This window comes from Schistocerca gregaria, chromosome X (genome assembly GCF_023897955.1).
Source record: "Schistocerca gregaria isolate iqSchGreg1 chromosome X, iqSchGreg1.2, whole genome shotgun sequence".
Lineage (NCBI taxonomy): Eukaryota > Metazoa > Arthropoda > Insecta > Orthoptera > Acrididae > Schistocerca > Schistocerca gregaria.
Window position 1 is genome coordinate 650,070,231 of NC_064931.1, and position 16,485 is coordinate 650,086,715.

At 38.5% G+C, this 16,485-nt stretch overlaps 1 protein-coding gene across 1 annotated transcript in view; it reads right to left on the reverse strand.

Annotated features, from left to right (window-relative positions):
• LOC126298861 (uncharacterized) overlaps positions 1 to 16,485 on the reverse strand; it is a 148,615-nt gene that overhangs the window by 24,213 nt on the left and 107,917 nt on the right. Inside the window, exons 12-14 of the mRNA XM_049990370.1 lie at positions 15,402 to 15,562; positions 10,776 to 10,954; positions 2,600 to 2,739 (exon numbers count right to left, since the gene is read on the reverse strand). Coding sequence (XP_049846327.1) covers positions 2,600 to 2,739; positions 10,776 to 10,954; positions 15,402 to 15,562 — 480 coding nt within the window. The remainder of the gene's footprint in view (positions 1 to 2,599; positions 2,740 to 10,775; positions 10,955 to 15,401; positions 15,563 to 16,485) is intronic.

The window sequence follows — 16,485 nt, forward strand, 5'->3', positions numbered from 1 at the left end:
AGAGTTTTTGAAAGAAACGCACGTGATATGCTAACAAATTTAAAAACTGAAGCCGATTACATTCTTTTGGAACTCTTGAGTTACTTCCTCCAGAGATAAATGAAAGCATTATGAACTTGGCAAACACAGGCCAAAAGTAAACATAGGCCAAGTTAGACCCATCATGATGTAAGGGAGATGAGGTGGGAGAAGTAACAAAATGATAACAGTGATAATAATAATCATACACTGAAGGAATGAATATGTGCTATGAGAAATTTGCTAAGGAGAGAAAGAGAGATGAAAAATTTAGAGAAAAGAAAGTAAGTTGTTGTTGAGCATTGCAGAGATCCTAATAACATTTTGCATTTCCCAATAAATGCTATGATGTGCAATATTTCAGTTGAAAAGGTTGAAGAGACAGCTGGTGCCTTGAACTTTACCACCAATGACGATCCTCCAGGCTGCTGACCAATGAAGACCACCAGGATGGTGTTATAAGTGATAGCCACCTGAACACCAGTCTTTTAGTTCAAGATTGCTGCTAGTTGAGATTACTTCTGTGTTGCTATTTACTGCTGAATGTTACACCAAGTTGTTGATAGTTATCTCTACTGGCAAACATTCAGTTTACTTGGACACAGACCAAGTTGTTAATATCTACCTCTACTGGCAAATATTCAGTGTACTCAGATGCTCACCCACATCAGGACGTTGTTTATAGCTCTAGCCATGGCTGCCACAAGTAGTCAACAGTGTAGCAGTTCTTTCACACAAGCTGAGTAAATCATATTTATTTAAAGTGCCCTTGTGTCAACTAATCTTTTGCTTTCTTGTCCAGATACCTACAGCGACAGATCGCTCTGGCCAACTTTCCACCCATTTATCATTAGCATTGAGGTCATAATATTTGGGTTCTCAGAACATAACAGTTACACATCATGGCAGACTCTAGCCATTTACGGGTTTGTAATTGACTACATATTTCCCATTGAGACTACCATTATGGAATAGAAGCAATTTTTCAAGAAAAAATGACTTCAATCTACATTTGAAAACAGTTCTTCCGTGGTAAGATTGCTGAAGAGTTTTTTAGTCATATATTTTCCGCCATTCACCAGAGGAAAGTACAGGTCATTTTCCTACTATTATTGTATTTATTTATATCTCTGTTACCTGCAATCAATTGCAGTTTGGGAATAACAAATTTCACCAGTGAATAAATGTACTGTTGTGCGATAGTTAATATGCCCAATTGCTTGAACAGATGCCTATACGTGTTTCAGCACACGTTTAAAATTACCTTCTTTTGTACATTTTACCCAAGTGAGGAGCTATCCCAGAACATTATCCTGTAGGACACAAGTGAATGAAAATATGCAAAAGATGTTAACTTACTGATTTTAGGCCCCAAATTGGCAATTACTGTCTTGATAAAACTATCTTAAGTTAATGCTATCATAGTTCTTGTAAATAGTTTTTCCAGTTTAAGTTTTCATCAATATGGACTCTTAAGTTCTTACTCTATTTATTATTTTTGTTGGTACATTACATTAATAAGAGGTTGAGATACTTTTGGGAGTGTAATACTGGATGGTGTTTAACAAAGTTTTTGCAAAACCCAACTAATAACATAAAAAAATTACTATTTTCTGTGTTGGTGTTTCTTTGCTTTGTTTAACTATAATGCTTGAATCATCTACAAAAAGATTAGTAATTCTGCCTCCTGATTCAAATAAAGTGATAGATCATTAACATAAAGCAAGATCAGTAATGGGCCTGTGCTGAACCCCATAAAATATATGTACTACTCTCACATATTAGTGTAATTTTCTGGAACTTGTTTATTATAAGAGGTATGTACTGAACCATTTATCATATAAAAACAAAATACTTCTTCTAGAATATCATAATTGACTCAGTCAAATGCCTTTAATGTTACAAAAGATGCCAATTGCTGACACATATAATTTAAAGTTATATTATCTGCTCAGTGAATGCGGAAATAGCTGCTTCCACAGAGTAGCCCTTATTAAATCCAAACTGTGATTGATGCAGTACTGCATTACTATGCAGGTGGGTGACAAGCCTTGAGAACATTATCTCTAAAAAAAATTAAAAATAGGATAGAAGGTATTAAAGTTTGAGTTTACACTTTATACATCTAGTGATGCTTAAAAAAGGCCTGTTAAAAATACCATGAATTAATAATGTATTACACATGTAACTGAGAACTTTACATACTGATATTACATGGCCACAAATTTTAGGGTCTCATTGGAGGTATCATAATAGTCAATGTCCCTTATTCTTCTAAAGTTAATTAACACAGTTTATGACTAACTCTTTTGGGGTGCAAAATTAAGAACTAGTAAGTAACTAGGCTATACAGAATTCTAGTGGAAACTGGAGATAGTCCATATGGTGGTTCAAAATATTGTTTAAAATTTTAGGGTTGAATACATCAACCCCGGACACAAATAATGCAAAAAAAAAAAAGAAAAAAAAAGAAAATTTTTCAAAATCACACCTACCTATAAAGATAACAAACAAACAATTAATGTAGCTCCAAATAACTCAAATACTGTGGAGAGTAAATTCAAAATTAAATCATAATTACCCAGCTCCAATGTATCCAGATGTAACCACAGCTTCTCCAGGTCCACGGAACAAACAAGTTAGATTATACCTTTTGTCTCGTCCAGTTTGTACATAATCACTGAATTGTACAACCACAATGTTTGTCATGGTGTCACCATACTGAAAATAAATGGACTTACATTCAAAATAATTTCGTTTTGGTATATGTGATGTTATTTTACAATGAAGTTACATTTTGTGCAAATCACTATGAGGTAAGCAGCTAGTTAACATTACAGTAAAGTGAATATAGCACAAGATTTTGACTCGTGAAAGTAAGCCTGAAAATGTGGCCTGCTAAATTGTTGACAACAAAAATGTGTAACACTACAACTTGATGAAAAGTCAACACTGGTGCTCACAGTGAAATAAAAGTAAAAATTTGACGATCTAGCACCTGTAGAAGAGTGACCATGGGGAGCTTTCCCCAATGGACTTATGCCTGTTATTTTCCTCTCTTACAATTGAGTTTATACGAGGGCTGCCTAGAAAGTAATGCACAGCATTTTTATCTATGCACCCTATTTTTTCCACGTAAACTTCATCCTGTTCTATGGTCTTCCTCCAGCATGAAACAAGGGTGTGTATGCCCTGTCAGTACCAATGTCTGTCCTGGTGGCAGAGCCAGTGCTTCACTGTGTGAATCACCTCACCATTGTCCTTAAAATGTCTTCCATGAATGGCATCCTTTGATGGCTCAGACAAGTGAATGTCCAAAGGGGCTAGGTCAGGGCTGTAGGGTGGATGGAGTAACACTGTCCAACCCTCTTTTGGGGTGTGTTCAGCAGCCTCAGACTTGTGTGGGGCCAAGCTTTATTGTGTTGCACCAAAACATCTCTTGGGTTGTTGCAGTGCCAAAGTTGCCGGAAACGCATCTTGACTATTGTTGCTGTGTTGTCATATGCTTCTGAATTAATGGTACTGCCTCTTGGCATCACATTAATAAGAATCACATCTTCACAGTCCCAGAACATGATGATCATGACCTTACCAGTGGAAGCAATCGTTTTGAATTTTTTCTTCTGTGGGGAATGGGAATGGTGAGATTTCATCAACACTTGTTTTGTTTTGGGCTCAAAACGGTGAACCCAGGTTTTATCACCTGTCTCAATCTGGGACAAGAAGGCCTCCCCCTCAGCTTCAAAATGTTGCAACAAATCATGACAAATGTTTTTTCTGTGTGATTTGTGATCCACCATTAGACCTGTGGGACCCATCTTGCACACACTTTTGAATATCCAAGAGTGCAGATAATTGCATCCACATTTCTTTTGCTGATTGACAGATGCAGCGCCAAATGCTGAGTTGTAATGCTGTAATGCATCTGTCCTTGTGAATGGCAATGCAAGCTCACTGCAACATGTCAGGTGTGACAGCCGTGGGTGGTCTCCCCAGCCACTGCAAATCATGGAGCTCTGCTGCACTGCCTTCTGATAACCTCACCCTGTGTGCCCAGCAACTAACTGTACTTCCGTCAACAGCAGAAGGTCCATAGATTTTTCACAAGTGTTTGTGAATATGTCACACAGTTTATTTCTCTGCAATGAGAAATACAATGATGGCATGTTGACTGTAATGTACATCACCTACAGATAGCACTTTGAAACTGTTCTGCAGCTACGCTATCTGTTGGAAGTGATGGAAACTTGGCATGCTCACTCAGGAGACGCCAGGTAATACATACATAACGTTTCACATTCATAGCATTGTTTTCAGCAGAGAAAAAAATGTCATGACAAGTGTTTACTCTTGACTGTCTGCATGATTTAACTATTTCCAATCACCACTCAATAAATTTATAACCACACTACTTCACATAATTTATATGTGTGCTGAGCATAAAATACTAGTACAAACCTGCAGTCTTTTTAAGTCTACCTTTGATTTCTGCAGGGTTTCTCTCAGATATGATTTCATCATAAATGTGCCCTCTGTAAAAAAAGCCTGAAGCTATAGTTAAAGGTTTATGATGAGTCCTTAATGCAGTGTTCAAACATCAGTGATATTTACATCAATGTTTACAGCATATATGGTTTGAGAGCTGTTGAAACAGCATTATCTGCATATTCGAGTTCCATTACTACTACACTATACAGACACCCCCCAAAACATATGTTTTCATATTAGGTGCATTGTGCTGCCACCTACTGCCAGGTACTCCATATCAGCGACCTCAGTTGTCATTAGACATCGTGAGAGAGCAGAATGGGGTGCTCCATGGGACACATGGACTTCGAACGTGGTCAGGTGATTGGGTGTCACTTGTGTCATATGTCTGTACGTGAGATTTCCACGCACCTTAACATCCCTAGATCCACTGTTTCCAACGTAATAGAGAAGTGGAAACATGAAGGGACACATACAGCTCAAAAGTGTACAGGCCGACCTCATCTGTTGACTGACAGAGACCACCGACAGTTGAAGAGGGTCATAATGTGTAATAGGCAGTCATCTATCCAGACCATCACACAGAAATTCCAAATTGCATCAGGATCATCTGCAAGTACTATGAGAGTTAGGCAGGGGGTGAGAAAACTTGGATTTCACGGTCAAGCGGCTGCTCATAATTCACACATCACACCAGTAAATGCCAAACGACACCTCGCTTGGTGTAAGGAACACAAGCATTGGACAATTGAACACTGGAAAAACGTTGTGTGGAATGACGAATCATGGTACACAATGTGGCAATCCAATTGCAGGGTGTGAATATGGTGAATGCACGGTGAACTTCATCTGCCAGCCTGTGTAGTGCCATCAGCAAAATTCAGAGGGGGTGGTGTTATAGTGTGGTTGTGTTTTCATGAGGGGGCTTGCATCTCTTGTTGTTTTGCATGGAACTATCACAGCGCAGGCCTACATTGATGTTTTAAGCACCTTCTTGCTTCCCACTGTTAAAGAGCAATTTTGGGATGGGAATTGCATCTTTCATCACGATTGAGCACATTTTCATAATGCACGGCCTGTGGTAGAGTGGTTACACAACAATAACATCCTTGTTATGGACTGGCCTGCACAGAGCCCGGACCTGAATCCTACAGAACACCTTTGGGATGTTTTGGAACGCCAACATCATGCCAGGCCTCACCGGTCGACATTGATACCTCTCCTCAATGCAGCACTCCATGGATAATGGGCTGCCATTCCCCAAGAAACCTTCCAGCACCTGATTGATCATATGCCTGTAGAGTGGAAGCTGTCATAAAGGCTAAGGGTGGGCCAACACCATATTGAATTCCAGCATTACCAATGGAGGGCACCACAAACTTTTAAGTCATTTTCAGCCAGGTGTCCAGATACTTTTGATCACATAGTGTATGACTTAATCTAGTTTCCAGGGATAAATTCAGCCATATTGCAAACAAAACCTTCATTAATGTAATATCCAAGATCAACATCCAAATGTTATCTAATAACATTCCATGTAGCATGGCTGATAAATGTAATATTAAGGCAGCTAGTGTATGCAAATAATTATGGTCCTGTCTATTTAAGATCAGATTTAAGACAATGACAACAATTAATTCAGACAGGTTTGTAAGTACAGAATGTTTCCAGTCATCCCATACTTGACAGATCATGATCTCAATTGGATCAACAGAATGTGGTGCACACTAGTAGTGAGCAAGAACTGTCCATGCAGTAGATCTTTGGACTGAATCAAAAGTCCCAGCTACATAAGTCTAAAAAGAGAGGCTGTTCATTGCATTTTTCTTAGAGTTGATGTTAGCAAATCATAGTGGAATTTGGGGAGAAAATCATAGCAGTGATAATTACAACTTTTGAGCAAAACAGAAAGAAATCAGTGGATGAATATTTTTGATGGACTGAAGAACTTAAATGGGGAAATACCACAATAGTGAGTGGAACTTATATTTACAGAGATACAATGGACTTGAAAATTAGGAAAATGATACACATGACAACAGGTCGGTGTTTAATATGATGGACAAACTGAAGACCATGAACTCCTCCAGCTAGATAAATATGTTTATTTACACTATGAATGCAAACTGCAGAGCACCACATGTACAAGACATTTGTGTATTAATGGTGTGCCAACCAATACATATTCCTTGGCACCTGACTGAAGTTACTTCTAATTTTGTCGATGACCCTCCATCCAACGCAACAAACTGCACCCTCACTATTAAAAGGTCTTCAGTCCAGTCACAAATTTTCATTGATACCCCCATAAAATAGTACTTTAATAAATAACCAGTTGTATAGTACTGAGCCAAATGCTTTTTGGAAGACAAGAAGTACTGCATCCATCTGATTGCCTTGATGTATGGCTTTCAAGATATCATGTGAAAAAGTGTGTGCTGGGTTTCCCATTATCAGTGTTCACAAATTCCATATGGGTTGGAATGAAGGAAGTTTTCTATTTGAGACACCTTATTATGTTCAAGCTCAGAATATATTCTAAGCTTGTTCAACAGATGTGTATCAAAGATAGTAGAGGTTAGTTTTGTAGATCACTTTTGCTACCCTTTTTGTAGACAAATGTGATCTGTGGGCACAGTTTATTGGGCTCAGCTTATTGTTTAAGGGAATTACAATATATTATGATTAAAGAAGGAGATAACTCAACCACAAATTATGTATGGAATCTGACTGAGATTCCATTGGGCCCTAGAGTTTTGTTCAATTTTAGCTCTTTCTCAATGCCGCCAACACTAATATCTACACCAAAGAATTAAACTGGGGCAGTACACCTGGAAATTCCTTTGACAGAAGAGTGACACACTTCCTCTTTTGCTTTTGCTTTCCTACCCTCAGTTTCAGTTCTTGTGTTGTTCATCACTCTCTGGACACTAACTTTGGTGCTGCTCACAGCCTTTACAGTTGGCCAGAATTTCTTTGGGTTTTATGATGTATGTTTCAATAAAATTCTGCTATGGTAATCATGAGGGCTTTACACATTTCCAACCAGACATGTTTCATGTAGCATACCTGTTCACTTGGTTTTATTTTTGTTTATTTATTGATTTCACTCCATCTGATTAGGACCATCAGGCTCTTTCTTACATCAGACCAGAGTTCCACACATATAATACCTTTCTTGCATCATAGTTACCTAAGTATCAACAACTTTAATATGACAAATATTATTAAAATGATCTGAGTTTCTGTAGTGACAATGTGGGTAAATAATACTGACTGTGAACTAATAAAGCTAATACTGGAAAGTATCTCTACAGCTGCTGCTACTGTCAAAATGATAATGATGATAATAGTAACAAAAATAACAATAATAACAACAACAATAATAATAATAATAATAATAATATGAGTGTGTACAGGGACAATGGTTATCATTATTGTTCTCTCAGTAGCTAAGTCATTAACTGTCTTCTGAAGCTGGATCTATTATTTATTTCTCTAATATAATGTGGGAGGTTATTCTAGAGTTGTGTTGCTGCTACTGAGAAGGACTGTGAGAAAGTGGCTGAATGACGGAGTGGGACAGACAGGTTTTTGCTCTGATGGGAATGGGTGTTTCTGCTATGTTGTTCAGACAAGAGTGTAATGGTGAGGGAGAGATATGAGGGACAGTGTATGTTGATAAGACAGTAGAGAAGACAGAGGATATGGAAATCTCTGTGCTTGTCAGAACACAGCCAGTGTAGCTGCACATGTGATGGTGAAAGATAATAAAAGAGTCAAACATCACATATGTAAAGAACACAGGCATTCATAACTGGTTCCAGGTGCCATGAGCTTTCCTGAGAAAGACCAAACAGGCTAGCAGTACTGTAATTAATATGTAGGAGTATAAGTGTCTGCACAAGTTTCTTTTTCATTTTAAGACGGAAAGGCTTTTTATATTTTGGTAGAACATGGAGGAATGCTGTTGCCTACTTACACATTGCAGTTATGTGTTCAGTCAAATTTAGATTCTCATCTGATATTACTCCTAGGCTCTTTGCTGAGGGGGAGAAGCTGATATTTGTTCCATTTAGTATTACAGGTAGTAGGGATCCCTGATGTTTCAGCCAAATGAGCCTAGAATGACCAATAAGTATCATCTGGATTTTGGATGGGTTGAGTTTTTAAACCTTTATCTTGCACCAATTTTTATAGCACACACAGGTCAGTATTGAGATACTCAATAGCACTTCAAGTTTATCAGTTTTGAACTTAGATACAATTGAAGGTCATCAGTGCACATGTGGTATTTGTAGTAGGACAAAGCTGATGACACATCATTGATATACAGTGGAAAAAGTTTAGGACTTAGTTCTGGAGCCTGGGTGATGTCTAATACTGCCTGCCTCCATTGTGACTTAATGGTGCTGGACATGACACATTACTGGTGAGACGTCAGGTATGTGCAAAACCATTGCACTGCACTTCACAAGAAATTCAGACTGCTAATTTTGGTAAGTAAAATTTTGAAGGTGACAGTGTCAAAGACTTTTCTGAAGTCTAAGAAGCACATGATAGTTGCCTCTTGTCTATCCATGGCAAGCTCCAGATCATCTGTTACCTTCATTAAGGCAGATGTTGTGCTGTGATGTTTATGGACATCTGGTTGGTATTCATTTAGTAGGTTGTTTGTACTTAGGTAGGTTGCTGGTCAGTGCAGAAAGACGGCAGATAGGTTGGTAGTCAGAGGCTGCTGTGGCAACATCCTTTTTAAGTAGTGGCTTATGTAGCGCTTGCTCCCAAGCTTCAGGGAAAATACTTGCAATTTTTTTGAAGATATGTGTTATAACGGGCAGTAGTGGTTCAATAATAAGCTCAATGATTTGGCCTGTGACAGCAGATATCTCTCCTAATGGGCTTTTGTACATGATGGAATTGTATCTAGTATGGTCTGTATTACAGGCTAAATCCTTTGCTTAAAAATTTTCAGCAAGTGGAACCAGTATGGAACACTATCTCTTGCAAGGTGACAGCTAACACCTACATTATTTTCTCTATTACCAATTGCTGGTCTGAGCTGCAGCTAGAGGAGGGCATATGATATGTTGGAACAGTTGACCAAGATCATCTGTGCATGGTGTATGATACTGTGATTGTAATAGTACATTATACACACCCTGTGCATCTGAATAAAACTGTGTATGTGAATAAAACTTCATTTGTGTGAGACAATTGCTACAAGGTACTCATTTTGCACTAGTGTATACTATCCAGGAGGGCATCCAAGGTCTTACATACAAATTGCTCTGGATATGAATTTTGAGGGTGTCTGTGATCTATTTACATGAGTGGTTTGTTGACTGCTGCTTCAGAATCAATTAAATATACCACAAACAGTTGTAAAGATATAATTCATAATCCATGGACAGATGGAAACACATATTTTGATGTTATTTCTGTTTAAGAAAAAGTATGTTGTAATTAATGTAGATTGTCATAGGAAGTCTGAAAAGACAGTATCGTATGCAGGATGTTGGTGCAATACAGAAATACAAATAAGCCTTGCAGGATAAAAATGTTATTTTTTGGATTGACTTGATAGGAAGAAAAACTATCAAAGATCTGGTGAGACAAAGTTGCAACAAGTATAAATAGAATATGTCAGTTTTATTTAGATAGGCAAATTGTAGTTATTGATCACAAACAAACCACAGAAACATTCACATTATAGTTCAACAGTTCATGTAAGTAAGATAATAAAGATTAATTAATGATATATAGCATAAAAATTAACCAATAAGAAAATAAGGATTACAAATTAATTAGTGTTGCATCTGTATGGTGATTTAATAACAGCAGACTTGACATGAAATGTAACACAGATCCAGAATGAGACCTCCAGTGGCAGCCAGTTCTCTATTCAAATGATTTCTTAGTTAAAAAATAAAACTACCAATTGGAAGCTGTCTACTGTCACAGTTGGAAAATTTTAAAAGAAGCTGAAGTTAACAAACGTGCATTAACTTCAACTCAAGATGTCATTCTGTGAAATAGAAGCACACAATGCCTTAGATATGAAATAGATTTTCAAAAGAAAAGGCAATAATTTATTATTGCCACATGACTATGAAAATTTCTCATGGAAATTTATTATCAAACATGAATGTTACATACTGATCAAAAAAATCTAAATTTAAAAACTGAAACCACTATGTAAATAACATTGTGAAATAGTTTTACTATTTCTATGAAAAAATGAAAATGATATTTTCTCATCAACAAACCCTTTGTGTTCCACATTCTGGGTAGCCCTGTGCACCACTTATCCTCAAAACATTCAGTGTTCCTCCGTTCCCCCGGAAGAAACAGCGATCATAGAAACCATATGTATAGATGCGGCCAAAGAATCCCTCAGGTGTTCTAAGAGTAAATTCCATTCCATCTTCACTACATTGCTGGCTGACTGTGTATGAGCAAAATAACAAAATGTATATTTTATTCCTTATTTCAATAACAATACAATGTATTTAAAAACAATTTCAAAATTGGAAAAATTCTTAAATTACTTTTTCAAGATAGGTACTGATCTGGATATCTGAAAAATGATCCCTTATGTATAAGTATACATAAAAAACTGACCTTGACCTTTCTGTCGCATTTTTTACATGTTTATTAATGTTTCTAATGCCTATAACCATGAATCCAGTAGCACTTTAGAGAAGTAAAAGTCCTTGAACTATGACCTAGATGTCTGTATGCTATAGGATGTGATAATGTGGAAAAAACAAAAAGATATGCACCATGGTGGAATGATCTGAATGGGACAGAAATAAATTGGTGTGATGTAGATGTACAGACAAAAAAAAAATGAATACAATTTCAGAAAAGATGGATAATTTATAGAAGAGAAGGAGCTCCGGAAATTGAGTGAGTCAGTAATGTGTTGGTCCATCTCTGGCCATTACGTGAGCAGTTAATCAGCTTAGCATTGATAGAGTTGTTGAATGTCCTCCTGAGGTACATTGTGCCAGATTCTGTCCAAATTGTGTGTTCATTCATGAAAATCCTGAGATGGTTGGAGAGCTCAGCCCATAGTGCTCCAGGACCGATGACCATAGCAGTCTGGTCCCTTTAATCCCACAAACCAACCAACCATAATGCTCCACATGATCTCAATTGGGGAGAGATCCAGTGACATTGCTGACTGAGGTAGGGTTTGGCAAGCATGAAGACAAGCAGTAGAAGCTTAAGCCTATACAGGCGGACTTTATGTTGCTGAAATGTAAGCCCAGGATGGCTTGCCATAAAGGGCAACATAATGGGGAGTGGAATACTAGTGACATACAGGTGTGCTGTAAGGGTGCTGCGGATGACAACCAAACGGGTCCTCCTATGAAAAGAAATGGCACACCAGATCATCACCCTTGATTGTCAGGCCATATGGCAGACAACAATCAGGATGGCATCCCACCACTGTCCAGGGTCTTTTCAGACACATCTCTGGCCTGGAATCTCTTGAGTAGAACTGTCTTGAGTGATGAATCCTGCTTTGAATTGAGACCTGATGCCAAGCGAAGACGTGTTGGGAGATGTCCCAGACACTAGTGGGATACCAACCTCGCTAATGCCTGCCATAAGGCTAGACAACCTGGATTGGGGTTTGGAATGTCTTTTCTTGGTTGGCCACTTTGGCTGTCATCTGCAGCACCCTTACAGCACAGTGGTACTTCAACGTTACTCTATACCCCATTATGTTGCCCTACATGGTAAGCCACCCTGGGCTTACATTGCATCAAGAATGCCCTTCTGTCCACAGTGAGAGTTTCTATTGCTTGTCTTCACGCTTGACAAACCCTACCTCAGTCAGCAAAGTCACCAGATCTCTCCATAACTGAGAACATTTGGAGCATTATGAGCAGGGCCCTCCAACCAGCTCAGGATTTTGATGGTCTAATACATCAACTGCGACCCTCCTCCCTCCCACCTAGCCATCCCATGGGCCACCTTTCAGGAGTTCCTTGCTTCCAACTTAGGCTCACCATCCTTTCCCAGGTACCTTCCCAAGAATGCAAATCTTTCAATAGAAGAAAGGAAAACTATTCACAACATCAAAACAAACCTTAATTTAATTATACTCCCTGCAGGCAAAGGTTCTACCACTGTAGTGATGAATCATAGTGACTACCTGCCAGAAGGCTACTACCAACTGTCTGGCTCATTCATCTACAAGCTCTGCCATACTGATCCCATCTCAGGAATCCAATGTAACCTCCAACCACTACTGAAATCTTTATGTATATCCCAGAATCTGTCCACTGAGTCCACCTCTCTGCTCACTCCAGTGACACCATGACACCCATTTTCTACATGCTCCCCAAAATCCACAAACCATCAATCCTGGATGCCCCATTGTAGCTGGTTATTGTACTCACACTGAAGGAGTTTCTGCTCTTCTGACCAACAATTGCCTGAAGCCTAGCCTCTCACATCAAAGATACCAACCTCTTCCTTCACTGACTCTCTACCATCCCCACCCCTTTACCACCTGGACCTCTACTCATTACTGTTGATGACACTTCTCTATATACTGACATTCCTCATGCCCAAGGTCATGCCACTATTGAACACTACCTCTCCCAATGTCCTTCCAACTCAAAACCCACTGCCCCATTCCTAATAAGCCTTACCAGCTATAACTTCACACAAAACTGCTACTCCTTCAAATGGAAGGTATATAAAAAAAACCAGCAGCACAGCCATGGGCAGCTGCATGGGAGCTTCCTATGCCATCCTGTTCATGGGTCATCTAGAAGAAACTTTCCTAGCCTCCCAATACCCCTAACCTCTTGTCTGGTCCAGGCTGATATACAATATCTTTACAAACTGGACTTGGGGCCAAGACACACTGTCCTCATTCCTCCACAGCCTCAATACATTCCCTCCCATCCACTTAGGCTGGTCCTTCTCAGCCAATGTGCCACCTCCTTGACTGTTTGCTTCCACCTCTCTGATGGCTCCATACACACCTCTGTCCATATTAAACTCACAAACAACTGACAGTACCTGCATTTTGACAGAACCCACACCAAAAGAATCACTACCATGAAGCCTGGCCACCCATGGGTGAACCTGAAGCTCTCAAGAGGACCACGACAGACAAGCACTACCCACCAAACCTAATCCGCAGACAGATTGCGTATGCCATATTCTCACACACCCAAATCCTCCCACCAACCCCATGAATCCTCTACAAAGGAGCACCCATATCATCACCCAACATCGCCCTGACCTGGGGTAGTAAATAACCATACTCCTGCCAGAGCTTTGACTATCTGTCATCATGCCTGAAAATGAGGGAGATCCTACCCAAGTTCCGTCTCATCTGTCCTAAAGTTATATTCCATCACCCATGCACCTTACACGGTATTGTAGTCCACCCTTATGCCACTCCCACTACCAACCTCTTGCCACAAGTGTCATATCCTTGTGGAAGACACAGTTGTAAGTGCTGAATGGGTGAAACAGGCAGGTCTTGCAAGTCCAGCCATGTCACAGACTTATCTTGTGCCATTACAGGCACGACAATCTGTGAAAGCAGCCATGTGTTACATCACTCTACTACAGCCACTGCACAGACTTCCGTGTCAACATGACAACCAGTCATATCTCCAGCAGAATGAATAGCTACTGTCAGACTGTGGCTAAGAACAAAGTTTACCATCTAGTGGCACAACATGCTGCTGAACACAACATGCTTAAGTTCTTAAGTTCAATAGCTGCTTCACAATCTGTGCTATTAGGATCCTTACACCCAGCATCAGATTTCCTGAATTATGTACTTGTAGATGTGAGTTATTCTTGCAAAATATCCTTTGCTTCCATAATCCTAATGGCCTCATTCTCCACTTATCCACTGTCCCCACATCTTCGAGCCAACAGTTTCCTCTTCCTATGTCCTGTCATCCCTCCCGATCCACACTTCCACACCTCTTCATAGTGTGATTTCAGAGGGATTATCTCAGCATTTTCCTGGAGTGATTTTAGAGGGATTATCTCAGCATTTTCCTGGAGTGATTTAGAGAAATCCCTGAAAACCTGAATCGAGAGAGAGAGAGAGAGAGAGAGAGAGAGAGAGAGAGAGAGAGAGAGAGAGAGAGAGAGAGAATGTACTAAAAAGAAAGGAAGGTTAGATAGTGCTAGGGATACTAAAGTAATCTTGAGCTAAGGGGAAAATTCATATAACAAGCATCTGAAACACTTTAGAGGCTATACCATGAAATGTTCTTTCTTCAAAAATATCAAAACAGTGATGAACCAAGTATAATAGAATCCAATGACAGAAGTTTTCAACACTGTTTATTTTCTGCAATTTTAGAAGTATGAATTATCAATGACAAGTGATTTTTGAGATTTACACCATGACCTTAGGGGTTTTTTCTGCAGATTATTATGGGTCTAATTATGGAAGACATCAGAGAATATGGAAATGTGTTCAAATTCTCAGATGATGAATGCTTAAGAAAATATGCAATTTCAGAGGAATTACATTTGGAGATTCAAAAACCTAGTTACATGGCCACTAATGATGTTTACAACAGCAAATGGTGGATTGTTATGCAGAAAATGATGCCTAAGATCATGGTCAAAGTCCCAAAACTAAGATGTCAGCAAGGAATTAAGCACCAGTTGGTAAACTATACACTGTATGATCGCACTTTGGTTTGCTACATGATGTGACTCATGGAATGGGGTAGGGCATAACTAACTGGAAAAGAGAGCATATTCTGTGAATCATATTAATTACAGAAGGGGGGGGGGGGGCATCCATATTGTAAAGTTTATAGAAAAGAAAGTAAAGAATGAGGAAGGTGTCCCTGAATTGTTGTAAAGCATGAAAAAATTAAGCTTACCATCAAGACAGTCTCCTGCAATTCTTCCACCAAACCGTTCATAGAAGTCATAGTCTCCTGTTGTCTCAAAATATAGTGGATTATTGATATCAAAATCTTTTGTATCACGATCACTTAGTTCACAGTTTTCTCTTTCTGCGCCATAGGGTGCAGCATATGCCCTGTGGGAGAGAAATCCAGCAAAACTATTTAGTTATAGATTACTTTGTTGTGCTGAGACTGAAAAACATAAAGCAGAGTACTTCAAAAGTGCATGACAGAGGATATTTAGCATTGTACTACAAGTTAAGGTTTCTTTGTAAGAATCACTAAAAGTATGTGATGTCATATAAAAAAAGGTGAACCATTGATTGTGCTGTAATATTTAAAAAAGAATTATAAAAAAAGCTCCACAAGATGCACATCATATCTGAAATTAACAACTTGAGCCACAAAGTAAAAACGATGTGGCAAGTCGTAAACAGGGAGAGTGGGAAAAAGTTGGATAGATTTAGCTAGTATGTTTCACTGTTAAAAACCAATAATGCATATCATGGCCACAGTATGACGTCAAATCTGGACTTGCATAGTAACTTGACAAACTTTACCCTTGTGCAGAAAGAAATTATTTAGGAATGAAATTTTTGAATGCTATACCTTTAGACATGAAGAGTGTTGCCCCTGAAACACCAAAATTCAAGAGCAAGTCGAAAGAATACCAGTTACAAAAGTCATTCCACTCAACTGGTGGCTTTTTAGCACAAATGAGCATGCATGTGTGTAGTTATTGTATAACTGAGTCATTAAATTTAGTTTAAGCATAAATATGAATTATTTTTGTCATAAATCTATATTAATTTTCAAATGTTAAGATATTACTGATATAAATTTCTCAAAGTGAATGTGTAAATATTAATTCTGATGTGTTGTTCAATTATGTACCATATTTATTTTTACTTATTATAATGTAACTCTAGTTGATATGAGCATTATTATAAATCTATCACATTTTATTCAACTATATCCATTACTGTAAATTTTATGCAAAATTTGTAATTGCAAATACTGTAAAAAAACTGACTCATGTCATATCCTAACTACTCTA